Source organism: Sebastes umbrosus, chromosome 16 (genome assembly GCF_015220745.1).
Source record: "Sebastes umbrosus isolate fSebUmb1 chromosome 16, fSebUmb1.pri, whole genome shotgun sequence".
Taxonomy (NCBI): domain Eukaryota; kingdom Metazoa; phylum Chordata; class Actinopteri; order Perciformes; family Sebastidae; genus Sebastes; species Sebastes umbrosus.
Genome location: NC_051284.1, coordinates 13624408 through 13639432, shown reverse-complemented (window position 1 = coordinate 13639432; position 15025 = coordinate 13624408). Strand labels below are relative to the sequence as shown.

Genomic DNA, 15025 nt, shown 5'->3' with positions numbered 1-15025 from the left:
TACAGGGAGTCACACCACTCCAGCAACAGACACTCCATCATTACCTGTGGTTCAACAGCGCACAGATGACACTCTGTCTCTCTTTGTCCGTCTCCCGCTCATCTGAGTCAGACCTCCTATTTTAAGGGGAAATCATTGTTATCTATCATCCCATCAGATGTGTCTGTAAACAATACAAACGGGAGTGATGGCAGATGGTGCTGCGATTACCGTACATTGGTAAGGTTGTTCAGGGTATTTCATTTACAGTCCTCATTGTGTGACAAGCTCTGCTGTATTATGCTCTTTGTCTTTGTCAGAGGTAATTAAAAGCCATTTGAATGTCATGTGTGAATGACTGAGACCAGATTCTTCTGTTATTTTTCATTCTCTGAGATCTTCTTTTAGTTAGAGTAGAGACAGAGAGAGAGAGAGAGAGAGAGAGAGAGAGAGAGAGAGAGAGAGAGAGAGAGAGAGCGGTCTAATGAGGCATTCAAAGATTAAAATATGACATATCTTGTAATCGGGCAAGTGGCGCACAGCCTTTCTTCATCAGAGAAACCATACTTCATCAACTGTATTCAGCATATTGAGGACATTCTCATCACCGGCTGGCCTGCCAACTCGAGGATAAAATGTACCATCAACAAAAAGAAACTGTCAGCAGTGACAAAATACTCCTTTTTCTTTGATTAGCAGTGTAGTCGGAGTGAAAATGGGACATGGGGAGGAGCGCTTCTAGACAAGATCCCCGGAGGTTTGAACAAGTCGGCGTTAACGTTGCAGCTGAAATTGAAGCACGAAGAAAACGGAGTTGTAAAAGAGGAACAGCCGAGCAGAATCCAGAGGGTCAGATTGTGAAAATAGCATGGCACTGCAGTGAGATGCAGGCGTGTATCTGAAAAGTGTCAGTTAGTTTTCACTAAATGTGAAAACTCTCCACCGAGGATCATTCACAGTGTTTCTTTTAATGCTCCTTTTTAAAGTTGTTACTTTGCAGGACAAATGAACCATCTGCTCCTGCACCCTTAATGCTCAATCAGCTATTAAATTTTCATCAGCCGAATTGAGTAAAAGCAGACTTAGGGCTCGTTCTGAGCATCCCCTGCACGCACAAATGATTTGGTTAGCCACTTTAATGACCTGTGCTCATCAGCCTTGGATGCTACTGCACCCTTGAAAACTAGATCAGTTCACAAAGTTAATCCATCTCCACGGCTTAATGACGCAACAACGGCCGTAAAATAAATAAATAAATGGGGGCAGAAAAGCTTAATACAATTACAAAGTAAACCTTCAGTAAATATGTTTTGATATTATGAAAGGCATGTATTAAAAAGGGGTTGAAGATGCATTAATGGCACACGTCTTTAACCTAAAATCAAAGCTCCAGGTTACTGATCATATTGATACTCCTCCAGCAACACTTTTCAAAATGTTCCCTGACATTTTTTTTAAGTTATTGGTATTCTTTACTAAGAAGCTCGTTCCTGGAAATTATTTATGCTGTTTGTTTTGTTTGTTACTGTTCACGTGAAGCTGTACAGCAGCATTCAGCACAGTTGATGATGTAATTTTAATTGACTGCCTCCTGGGCTTAATCCAACTTTTTAAACAGAATCTACTCAGCAGATGTCTCCCGTCGGGGTCATACACGTCTCAGTGGTTTCCCTGTTTGACATCATTCCCGACCTAGCATGGCTCAGTCTGGCCAACTCCATACACTGCTGACTTTATGAGTTCGACCTGAAGTCCTCAGGCTACACTTATGAAGAGTATGTAGTGTCATCAGGGATATTGTGGCTTTTACTATTACTTTCTTCTCCTTTCTCATTACTATGATCTTTCAACTTTTGTTTAATGTTTCCTATTGTTAACTTTGCTTTAATCACTTTGCTCTTCTTGTATTGATTCCCTCCTAGTGGGAACGTAAAGAGATAGTTTGAGTGTTTAAGTGGGGTTGTATGAGGTACTTATCCATAGCCAGTGTATTACCTGCAGTAGATGTCGGTCTACATGCCACCAGTTTAGAGAAACAGACAAGAGTTATAAGTCCACCGTCCACGCCTTTTCCAGCTTAAGTGTACACTATATTTACAATATTTACACCATTTCACCTTGCCGTCAGACAGCCTTTTCCGACGGGGAATTGAAGCCGTTGTATCCATTAGGGCTGTCAAAGTTAACGAGATAATAACGCCTTAACGCAAATTCGTTTTAACGCCATTAATTTCTTTAACGCAATATCACAACTTGCGATTTTTAGGTTGTACCGGGCTCAGTTTTAAAGCTAGAGTGAAGATACTGGTATCAAATGAAACTAGAAAAACCTAAGGAATCCATTGGTACCAACCATGTCATACTAGCTTGTCAGAAAGGAGGTTAAATAACGCTTATTTTGCCAAGGAAAAACTGCTATGGCCATTTTCAAAGGGGTCCCTTGACCTCTGACCTCAAGATATGTGAATGAAAATGGGTTCTCTAGGTACCCACGAGTCTCCCCTTTACAGGCATGCCCACTTTATGATAATCACATGCAGTTTTGGGGCAAGTCATAGTCAAGTCAGCACACTGACACACTGACAGCTGTTGTTGCCTGTTGGGCTGCAGTTTGCCATGTTATGATTTGAGCATATTTTTTATGCTGAATGCAGTACCTGTGAGGGTTTCTGGACAATATTTGTCATTGTTTTGTGTTGATTTGATTTCCAATAATACATGCTGTATATACATACATTTGCATAAAGAAGGTGTATTTGCTCACTCCCTTGTTGATAAGAGTATTAAATACTTCCGTATTCCTGTCTGCTTCTCCAAGCTGGGGGTGTGTTGACCGTCATCTACTGTAGGTAAAACACTGACTATGGATAAGCACCTCATACAACCCCACTACAAAACACCCGAACTATCCCTTTAAGGTAAGTGCAGTGTAGGTTTCTAATTATTATCTCTGTTACTGTGAATGCATCTATTTAAAAAGTGTGACAAAACCATGTGGGACTGTAATAGCTTGCTCTCTTTTTACATCCTATTTTTTACTAATTCAGTGTGTCAGCACTACTGCAGGGCTCCAGTTTGCCCAGCGAGTCACTGCTGTCAGACTGTCAGAGTGTCAGCCCAAGGAACCGAGGACCAGCAGCTTTTTAACACACTAATGTCAGAGCCGGTTCCAATAACCCATTAGTATTTACCGTGCATGATGACACAAGAGTTTATTCTTAATTAGCATCATCAACAACAGCTTAACTGAGCACCAGTTTCCTCGCTGATGCTATTACACATCAACCCGAAGACAGTTAATGGAAACTTTATCCGATATGGAAATCCTCTCCGAGTCAATTGCTGTATTTGTATCCATATTTCTAGTATTTTCGTATAATCCGCTCTGCAGGGGGTGCAGTGAGCTCCCTCAGTGTCCTGCAGAGATGCCGAGGTTATAGTGCAGTAGGAGGCATTTAAGGCGGACTCCATCCCTAGTGCGACTCCAAGCAGCCGCTTCAGCATACGATAAGTGGGAGGCTCAGGGGGGTTTGGGCAGCATTTAGAAGCGGGACACAGTGGTGCCAACCACAAAGCTCCCTATTAACATCACCCCCTATGCATGCATATGCAGCTTTACACTTCAATCCCAATAAGGAGCACAGAAACACTGACTGGCTGCATTATTAAATGTGCTCCTTTAAGAGCACACTGCCAGCAATGTGCAAACAGGGAGAGAGACCAGGAGAGGCACTGGCACAGGAAGGACTTTCCTCACTGGAGAAAAGCCTTTTATTTCAGTCACAGTGATTCTCTATGGATGAGGTCAATAATCCTGTCAACACAGTGCGCGGGCTGCCAAAACACTGTGAATTATTATCCAATTATGATTCGTTTTTCAGTGGACTTCCAGGATTTTCATGTGTTGGTCCTTCTGCTCAACGGGAAAGAAGACCAACACATTTGGTTATATAAGAGATGGAGCTTTACACTGTTACTGTTGTTTTATCTTATTGACCCAACTAGAAAAGCAGCAACCCACACTGGCACTTAGCATACAGTACAGGCACACATGCTTCAGCGTGACCCTGATGGTTCAGCCCATACCAGCGTGTCAGATAAAGGCAAGTGGAGACGGTGTTAAAACGGTCATACATGATAAAACACTGGGAGAACTCGTCCCCTACAGCTGCAGAAGCGATATCCAGAGCGCTCGGCTGGACTGCACTATCTTAAGTGCACACCGGAACAGCGAGTAGTGGCCCATAGACACCTCGGATGGAGGTTAGACTTAGAAGAGGAGAGATATACCCTCCATGGGCCCCAGGGGCACTTCAGAGAGAGAGGAGAGGGTGACTCATGGGGCGGCAGCAGAAAGACAGGCAGGAAAGCTCCTTTTTGACCAGCAGAACTAGAGCGATTCAGTGGCTCTTCAGTCGTCAGTCCCTGCTGTGGAAGGCGAATGGATGATGTGGGAAGTTGCTGTTTACAGTAATTTCATCTTCTCCTGCCACTCGAGGGAGATTCTCTCTGGTAGTGTGATTGCAGTAATTTTATACATTTTTCCAGTGTGTCCATATCATCCGCACTGTAGGAGTGGTGGGAACTCCCTCTGTGTCCCGTCTATAAATCATCCTAAACCAAACCAGCTGACAGTCACTGCTGCGGACGGTGTGGGAGGCTAAGGTTGGCATTGACAGTAATTTCATCTTCTCCCATCACTCAGGCTAGGTTAGACTCAAAAAGCTATCCTGGAACGACAAAGGTGTGATGATAACACCATCATGTAGCACAGCACTGTAATGTTCATGTAAATGTGATTTCAAAGATCTGTCCAGCTACCTTACAAACGGTGTTATATTAAGGCATTAAAAGACGTCTTTTCTTTATATCCTTCTTTCTTAACATTTAGAAGCACACATGGATATAAATACTAAGTGATGAAGAAAATGTGCTGGATATGAATAAATGAATGGGGGGGATATGATGTCTCAAAGGAGCAGATATTTTTCCAAAGATGGAATGCTTGAAATGAGCTTCAATTATTAATTAGCAAGAAGCGGGAGAAAGGCTGAAAAAGGGAAACGGTGGGGGAGAAAAAGAAAAGGGAAAAGGTGGTAAAAAAATAAGAAGACTAGCAGCACTGTGAGGTGGTATTTAGCCACAACGGTGCTTTGAACTAAATGCTAATATTACCATGCTAACATGCTTATAATGACAATGTTGTAACCATAGACTGTATATAAGAAGTGGACGTAGTCACCGTGACATCACCCATTGGTTCGTGGACTACGGTTTTGAAGCCTTGAGTTCGTCATTTTGGCCATTGTCGTCTTGGTTTTTATCCATCGCCATTTCGCTTTTTGGCTGTCGCCACCTTGGCCATCGACCAAAATGTTACGATTAACTTTCATGAACTGAAAACGCACTGTGAAAGGGTTAAAGTTCTAAGACGAAAACACCCAGACCAGACAACGCCATGGTAGTGACCTGTCACTCACAAGGACAGTCTCACCCCTGTTTACAAAGTTTACTAGAGTTAGGTCGATTTCCAGTTTCGCGGGTCCTGTCCGGTGTATGAGCTGACACCGGTTTGATTTTATGCCAACCGGTTGGACCGGCATTTGTCATTATGACACATTCTCGCAAATTGAAAAGTAGCCGACATAAGCAACCTGTGCCGTCGGCGTCACGGCGCTAAATCCAGCTTGTATAGCATTAGTAATAAGCAATATGATGTGATTATCGTAATATTATGTTTGTTTATAAACGGACTAACGTGTCTGACAGGCCGTGTGCATCTGCTGAGTCGAGGCAGTTGACTTCGACATAACACCGGAAGCATGAAGGAGACCAAATTTCAGTAGAAGGGGAAAGGGGCGTAGGACGCACTTTGTGTTTGTTTACTAGAAAGTTCATGTGTATTTTGGGGTGAAGAGACAAGACAGGCTTCTGTTAGCCAGTGCAAGCCCGACGGCCCGTAACGTTAGCGAGTGTGCGGTCGAGAAACAGGAGGAGAGAGGGAGCGAGCGTGGGACTGAGAGTGGGTATGAGTAGTAACGTTACAACTGTGAATGTAGCAGTGCAGTGTGTGTACAGTTTAGACTGTCAGTGAATAAATGCAACAACTCCTCAAGACCCAAGTAGTAAAGCCAAGTTCCCGTGTCTTGCTGGCCACCTGCTGATTTAAGTGGAGCCCCAAAGTTAGCGACATCAACGGCCAAGGCTCACTTAAGGTGGGCTGTTAAGGTGGACCAGCTATTCTCATTTTGTCACAAGCGACAGCTGAGTCAAGTGCGACACCTAGAGGTAAAAATTCGGTATACCGGTCCGGTGTTGTGGCTTAATATCAAACCGGTTTGAACATTTTTACACTGGCTCAACTCTAATGTTTACTGAGGTAATAAATGAAGTGAAAAGTAGGGCCATTTTCTCAGACTTTTATACAATCAGACTTCTTTTTGCAACTAGAGGAGTCGCCCCCTGCTGGCTGTTAGAAAGAAAGTTTAAGGCACTTCCATATTGGATTCACTTTTCAGACCCGGAGGTTGCCGCCCGGTTATAACATGCTAATGTTTAGAAGGTAACATTTTTACCACCACAGCAGTTTAGCGTGTTGGCATGCTAGCATTTGCTAATTAGCACCAAACACAAAGCTCAATGCGGAGTTAGCCAGCAAGCTATACTGAGAATGCGGATATTGCACCTGTGGCTCTGGACGTAGAGCATAATCACAAGGTTGGTGGTTCAATCTCCAACTCCTCCTGTCCACATGTACAAGTGTCCTTGGGCAAGACATTGAGCCCCAACTGACCCCTGCTCCTGATGCATGGTAGCTTGTGTGAGTGTGTGGGTGAATGAGAGGCGAATCGTTAAGCCCTTTGGATAAAAGTGCTATATAAATACAGCCATCTACCAAAATCAATTATAACGGAGCATCTTGGGTTAGCCTAAGTGAGCAGATTTGATGAGGAAATAAGGAGAAGCATGTCCAGCAGCAAACAGCTTCTTTATTTTTCTCTAACAAATATCAAAAGGGGAAGTCTGCCAACAAAACCTGCCTTACAGTAACCCAAGCAGGACGCATCGACCAGAAATGTAAGGACAAAAGAGAAGCCTGCCCCCGTCAAAGGATCACCAGGTCAGCAGGATTCATCCTTTGACAACTATCAATATCTGTACAAAAGTTCATGGCAATCCATCCAACACTTAGTGAGACATTTCAGTCTGGACAAAGTGGTGGACTGACCAACCCACAGACGGACATTGCCATCTCAAGAGTGAGGCTGAAAGGTGGATTTTCAGTACTGATTTATCTTACAGATGGACCTTTTAGAGCACTTCACTTTTACATCAATTTACAAACAGAGAAAATGAAGTGTATTAAGCTAGAAAATAACACATTTGCAATTGTCAACCAATCTGTATTCTCTGCTAATAGAGTGCTAACACACACCCAAAGGCCACTGGCACCAAGTAGTGCCTTTGAACTTCCCGGCATGGCTCATTACTAATATTTACCCACTAATGGCTCCTAAAACTCATCTGGATGAAGGTTTTTGTGTGATTGCACCACTATGGTTATAATACCCGCCTTCAGGTATGAGTTGACTGCCAAGAATTATCCAATCAAACATTTAATGACCTGAATAAACGGAGGAGGGAGTTCAACAGGAATCCTTAACTCTCCGTGGGTGGGATGGGAGTGCTTTGGTCCTTCGGCGACAATTAACTGTGTGTGTGTGTCAAAAACCATGCAGCCATCGCAGCTCGGAAGAACTGCAGTCTTGGCCCCCAAGTCAAAGAGAGGAAAAAGGGGAAGACACACACACGCACTTAGGGACGAGAGATGTTAGCTATTAATAGTTTGGGAGCTTTACCCCATCCGAGCAGTAAAGTGGACTCTCTCCTTAAGCTTAATTGCATTTCCCGGCACAGTAGCACTTCTCATCAATTGTTTGAGTTTTTGTGCGTCTCTTGATGCCAATCCTATTCATCTACCCCGCCGTATTCTGTCTGCTAAGCATGCCAAACATAGCAAGGAAAAAACACAACATCCGGAACGGGTAGTGTGTGCATTAAAGCGGCATTAAGCTTGTGTATGAATTCCCGTGTGTGTGTGTGCATTTAAAGTACGTGTGCAACCTACTTCTGTTCGACCAAAAGTTCTCGAGGCGATAAGACGTCCTGTAGTTATTGGATTGTTTTGCTTCGCTTCCTCATTTTCGTGGGAGGAGAGAGACAGAGCAAGATAGTACTGCAGCACCTACACTGCATGGACAGAGACAACCTCCTCCCCTCCCGGGCACTCAGCCTCCCTAATGGCTAAATACATCACATTCACCTTCATCTAACTGCCTACACAGTTAACTTAACAGTTTTGCAACAGATAGGGCCCTATAAGTTTTAAGGCGTTTAAACCGATACATTTCACAATAGGTGCTGCCCACACTTTGAAATATTTTTATCTCTTGACTAGCCTTTTGCTCCTTGCAGTAAGGTGCTGATGTCTTCCAGCTGACAGGGGCTCAGGCCTTTGGGATGAGGCTGCCAGTGTTTTCCCAGGCGGCCGAGCATATTGGTGGCCATCTGCCTCTCTGCGAGCGGCGCCTTCACACTGCGCCAGCCTGCCCACCCACAGAGTCCAGAGGCCATGGGCGCTCTGCCCTCAAAGACTCAGCACCTCTCTATCGTTTGGCCTCTTTGACATCTTCAGCTAGTGAGTGGAACGGAGTTAAAATATAAGAAACTAAATCTGTTAAATTAAAGGTCAGGTACCACTATAAGACCAACAATATTTGCTGTCAAATTATTATATTCTTTGTATGCAATGCTTTTTTTTTTCTTAACCAGCTACTTTGCATCCTCAGCTTTCTTCCTCAAAAGCTTCAAATCAAAAAACACGTTTTCAAAGCGGCAAGGGCCAAAAGAAAAATCCTGTCCCTCTCAGAATCGTCTGTCTGCTGTCACTGCGTATGACTAAAACATGAAATGATGAATATTTCCTCAGGCAGCATCCTGACAAGTAAAAACTAGCCTCTTAAATGCGTTGCCTCCAGGCATGTGTAGCGTTACATAATGAAGCTCCGCCGTGAAATCTGTGAAGATACCCGGTTTTACATGCAACTACAGTGTGTTCTCTCTGCAGCGTGACAGCTTCCAAGAATACACGGAGGATAATGACAAAATTGAATAAACAATGAAAGCATGTAGAACAGACCCACATGCGGTACACAAATATTTTGTGACGGCAATGTGACGCCTGCCATGAAATCCAAGGCATCAGGGAGAGAAGCCATTTGTCTCACGACGGTCGTACTTGTTATTTGATTATTGTTGATCATTCCCGGATTCCTGGCAGAGACTTTAAGAGACTGGAAATGCCCTCTGCTACCTAACAGGTTGAGTAATTTACAGTAGACGAGTGAATTATTGCTGGCAGTGCACTTCCACTGCCTTTTATGCTGCCAACTGCTGACGTGTGACACTCTGTTTCAGAGCACCGAATCCCAGTAGCATCATTATCAGAAGTAGCGCGAGAGATTTATCAAGTTTCCGAGTACAAAGGAGGTCCTGACAGTTTTTTCCGGGTGAGCTGCAGATTTGAGGTGTTTATTACGAATGTGGAGGTTTTGCAGGAAATTCTTCGAGTTGTCACCGAGCCCTAAACGCCGCAGTGACACATACTTAACAACACGCCTGAAAGAGAAATTTCACCAGTGACGCAGCCGCTGTCAACAATTATTTCACATCTCGTCTCGGCCCATCCCCTCCACTAATCTGTTTATAAATGGACAATCATTAGGAGCGGGATGAAACAACAGATTTGGGACAGTGGGACAGGATCTGTCAACTGCGGCCTGCTTATAGAACACTTTTTTTTTACCGTAATCAAGACAGCAGGCTCGAGGGTATAGTAGCAGTGGATCCCATGGTTTAAGTCTGATCAAAAGAAGCTTCTTTTTTTTTTTTTTAAGTGGGCTGTCAGAGTACTGGCAGAGAAATAACGAGCTATTCGTCGGTTGAAGAGGAGTAACCACCCCCTCACTGGCCGTTCCCAATCCCGGCCCTCGAGAACCAGCTACTTCCTCCCAGCCGAACATTCGCGTAATTAGCCACCGATACTGCTCACCCTATCCAATCAAACAGCAGCTATTGAAAGTGAGGCACCATGGGGACGAGGTAATTACCCTCGACACTAAAAGGACCTCTCACTGCCCGAACCCCTCGCTGACGGGATTGAGAGCTTATTAAAACATTGGAGGGCTGAAGTTTGCCAGAGTGATGGTATAGTACAGTGGCAGGAGAGATAAGAGTTGAGCTTGTTTCAAGATGGTTGAAAGAGAGGCCACCTGACACCTGAGTGAGTGGTAGATACACACTGATACGGACTAGCGGGCTGTCAGGACTGTCTACGGGGCATTGCCTGCAGTTTCTTCATTCATATAGGCCAGATACTGTAGCACACACATATGGAGTCAGCCTTACCTTTCTGTAGACGATCATATTGGGGGAGTCCTCCTCTGGATCAGTAATGCCCACGCCTCCCTGGTCTCTGGACCCCTCCGCCATTTTAACTCAGTCCTGTCGAAGAAACAGACGAACCACATGAACACGTCGCCTCCAGCATCATCTGGACTGGTGGAAGGAACACAAAGTGACGACTCGATAAACATCAGTCAGCATTTCTATTTTCCCCCGGGAACCCAAATTCCTTCAGCTTTTATCGTCATGACATTCAGCTGCCAAAATGTATGCTGCTGTCTCGTAAAGGAGACACCCTGTCACAGTGGGGACAGATAAGAGAGCTAAGGTAGGCTGATGTAAGCTGAATATTAACTAAGCTGCAAAGTCAAATCTTGAACGTACAATAATACAGCAGTGATTCCCAACCAGGCAGCACTTCTGCAGTTACCATGAAAGATTGTGGAGTATTTTAAGTTAGCTGTAATATCTGAACACTTGAGTGTGAAAGTTTGATAGAATAGTAATAGATTAAAGTAGAGCTGCAACACATAATCGATTAGTTGTCAACTAATCGATTAACCGTTTTTAAGAAAAAAAAAGTCAAAATCTGATTGCAGCTTCTTAAAGGGGCTATTTGTAACTTTCAGAAATGCTTCTTAACAGCGACACCTGTGGCCTTGAAATTAACGAAAGTCAGCGTCGGGCTCGCGCTTGCTCGCTCTAAATAGACATGGACGAGCATCGCTCAAAACAGTGAGGCGACACACGTCAGCTAAAACCACAATATCACTCTATATTTCAGCTGCTTGGCAGTAATGTTAGCCGACCAGACGAAGGTCTCTCCATGAATCACTGCTGATCCTAGTGTTGGCTTTTCCTGCCTCAGCGCAGGCTCAGGTAGCAGGGCTCCTCAACGAGTTACGTTATCGCCTCCCGACCGCAGCCGGCAGCCGCAGGGAGACACCGGCACCCGGTCGGTAACGAGACGACAACGTTACACGTGGAGGAGCCCCGTCACTTCACAAGACACGGAAAACCTCTGTTGGTCTGGAGGAGTTGCAGCAGTTATTTCTGTACAAACTTCCCCTGTACATTCACTAGATATTCTCAGAGCTAAACTAACTCTTCTGCAGTCTGGAGTGAGCGCGCGTTCACGTCTAGTAGAGGTGGAGCGAGTACGCGAGAACGCGCGCTCTGTCTGAAGGTAAACAGGCAGCGGAGACGAGGCTCCGGCCACACGCGAGCGCGCATATGCGAACGCGCATGTGTGCGACCCGCTACATTTATACGCTTAAAAAGTTACAAACAGTCCCTTTAAATGTGATTATTTTCTGGTTTCTTTACTCCTCTATGACAGTAAACTGAATACCTTTGAGTTGTGGACAAAACAAGACATTTGAGGACGTCATCTTGGGTTTTTGTGAAACACTGATCGACCTTTTTCCACCATTTTCTGACATTTTATAGACCGAACAACTTACAACTAATCGAGAAAATAATCGACAGATTAATCAACAATGAAAATAATCGTTAGTTATAAATAAACAGTTAGCTTAAGTATGGATAAATACAACGCTAGTTGAAATAGCTAAATTTAACTTGGATAAATGGTTGAAATAGATAACGTTAGCTAAAAGTTGAAATATTTAACTGAAGGTAGGGCTGTCCCGAATACCATTTTTTGAGCGTTGACGCTTTGGTGAGTAAGCTGCATGTTCTTCTGTCTGTCTGTCTCCATCTCCCCCGTTTCAGTGTCTGGGACAGTGCCGCTGCCGCACTACTGTACACACGCACCTCTACACACAACAAACAGCGATATCCGTCTGAGAATAACTAATAATAATTAATGTAACATACATATATATAAAAACAAAGCATTCGAATACTGATCTGGAGTTTGTTTATCACGGTCGAAGCTTCGAAGCATTCGGGTCAGCCCTAACTGAAGGTAATGGATATAGGTTGAAATTTCAACCACTCTACATGGTAGTAGTCCAAATGCAAACTTGACGACACTGACAGTTCAATTGTATGAAAAAAAATATTGCAACAGTATCCACTTTTGTGTAATCAATACTGTCAAATAACATCCAATTAAAAATCAATTCAAATGAACATAATTTTGGGAACTGCTGCAGTACAGTAACGGCTCAGGGGAGTCAGGATGGCAGTAATTATGTATACAGCGGCTGTGAGGAGATGAGTCATCTTTCTTTACAAAAACACTGATGTTCATAACGAATGAACCCTCACTGAGGTGGTGATACTGACAGTTTAACTGTGGTCAATGCGAGCCACTATGTTTGTTGTCGTCTTCATGCTAAGCGTTGACTCCATTAGCTGCAATCACATGATGGTTACCTCTGATTTGCCTGCACTTCGCCACATTAACCCCCTCAGGCTTCATGCTTTGAGAGCTGCTGTTAAGGGATTTATTTACAACCCCTAACACAGTCCCCATCACTTTCTTTTGGCTGTCTCCCCACTCCCTCCCTCCCTCCCTCACTCCCTCTCTCTCTCAGGAGAATTAATTCTGCTTAACTAAGGATTTCCATAACCTGCGCTGACGACTGGGCTTCAACGAGCCCCGTTACCCCCGTCTACCCTTTGCTATTGAAGGCTCCTGTGTGTATTAAATGGGTTAAACCATTTATTAGTCCTTTAATCGTGCTGAGGAAAGACGGGTGGAGGGGTGGGGGGTGGATTACACAGTTCGACACATTCATAAATTTTCGGTACTTAAAACACAAAGTGCGAGAGGATAATGCAGCCAGGGGAAAAAAAAGAATCACACGGCTCGCTGGGCCTCACTCTTCACTGTAACAGCTATTTGTGTTTGCAAAAGAAAGAGCTATGATGAGCTATTGAGGGGGGGGAAAGCACAGAGGATACAGATAGCATTTCATGACGGGCACACATGAGCGGGCACAATAAGAAACCTTCATACATTAACTGAATTAGTAACGCTCGTCTTGCCAAGGGCCGGCCGCTAGCAAGGGATTTGGAGTAGTTGAATTATGTAATTGTAGCCGTGCAATGTTACAAGTCTGAGCAACTGCAGATAATGGCTCTGGTGGAGAGAGGGGACAATTGAAATTGTTCAAATGCAGAGTACCACCGGCTTGCACAACAGCAGACATGTAAGGTGGCTTTGTCACCATAGTTGAACACTTTAATCTATTCCACCGCGGAGCGTGGTGATGCGCATGAGTGAATAAGTAATCATCCGCTCGCGCCTTACTGTTTGTTATTGCCACCAGAAGTGCGGAGTGCAGCACTCCCCATTGGCCAACACGTCGGTGCTCTTTTTAGAGTCTGAGCACATTAGACAGCTAATCTTTGCATCCGCCTCAAGGGTCGTATAGATGGGCAGGCAGTATGGATTGCATAGCACCTGCTTAAAGAACAATAGTGAGCCAATAGCTCCCTTGTGGACAGGAAGCTGTAATTCTAGAGAACAACTTCCTCCCAATTGAGCTGCTTGAGCATGCAAATCTAACTCCACAGAGAGGCCGAGATGTTAATTGAAAGCTTGTGTCTAAGTGAAACAGATACAATACGGAGAGTTGCTGATCAAGACAGACAGAGGGCACCAACATGTACAGTACATGTGTGCGCCTCTGCATATGCACAACCTCAAATCAAAGCATACACCAATTTATGAGGAGACAAACACAAAAAGGACACTGCACACACTCGTATTCACAGGGCAGAACCCCCCCCCCCGCAACGGCTCAGGTAAACAAACCAATAGACGCCCAGTCAACTGAAACAAACTGAATAAACTGCCAAAGAGTTCACAACCGCGCTCCAGATACACATTGTGATCGTGAGTCTCCCAAAACTACGCCAGCCTAGTGCAATGCAACATCATTCTGTGACACCTCACAGTTGCCAATACTGAAGCATTCATTACCTTAGAAACAAAATAATGCCTGGTCCACTCTGCTCCCCCGGTTGGCTCCCCCTTAGCAACAAGCAGCAGGCAGGTTCATGGTGTAATTGGCAGAGGGGGGGTGGGGGGAGAAGGGGATGAAGAAGACAGGGTGATGAAAGCAGTGAAGCAGCGAGACAGAGAGTGAGAGAGAGAGAGAGAGAGAGCGAGAGAGAGAGAGACGCTGGCTGGTCACTGCAGTATTCCTCTATTCCTCCTCATCCTCTTCTTCTTCTTCTTCTCTCTTCACAAGTCCTGCCTTGCCCCGGCAGTTCAGGAGATCCTCACATGTGTGCACCTCGTTCATCCCCCCTCTCTCTCTGTCCGCATGTGCTCGGAGTCTGAGCGAGAGCGAAAGAGTGAGTGTGTGTGAGAGAGAGAGAAAGAGAGAGAGTGAGAGAGAGAGAGAGAGAGAGAGAGAGAGAGGCAGGGAGATGCTGTGCAATAGAGAGGCAGATCAAGTTGGAAAAGGGGGAGGGATGAAGGAATTAGAGAGAATATAAAGAGGAAAATAGAGGGAGGAGAAAGACAGCGAGAGCGAGGATGTGTGTGTGTGTGTGTGTGTGTGTATGTGTGTGAGAGAGAGATGTGAATACACAGTGTAGAGGAAAGGAGGACAGAGAGATGCACACTGCAGCAGCGCCCACTGATGCTGAAAATGAGAAA

The 15025-nt window shown here is 44.6% G+C and overlaps 1 protein-coding gene across 5 annotated transcripts in view; it reads right to left on the bottom strand.

Moving 5' to 3' along the window:
• The window catches only part of LOC119474713 (regulator of G-protein signaling 6-like), a 53887-nt gene that overhangs the window by 35876 nt on the left and 2986 nt on the right, over nucleotides 1-15025 (bottom strand). For 4 of the 5 annotated variants that reach the window (XM_037746899.1, XM_037746900.1, XM_037746897.1 and 1 more), the window contains exons 2-3: nucleotides 14342-15011; nucleotides 10447-10542 (exon numbers count right to left, since the gene is read on the bottom strand). In XM_037746899.1, coding sequence (XP_037602827.1) covers nucleotides 10447-10530 — 84 coding nt within the window. In that variant the 5' untranslated portion in view covers nucleotides 10531-10542; nucleotides 14342-15011. Of the gene's footprint in view, nucleotides 1-44; nucleotides 117-10446; nucleotides 10543-14341; nucleotides 15012-15025 lie in introns of those variants that run through there. The other variant, XM_037746901.1, reaches the window with a different exon arrangement.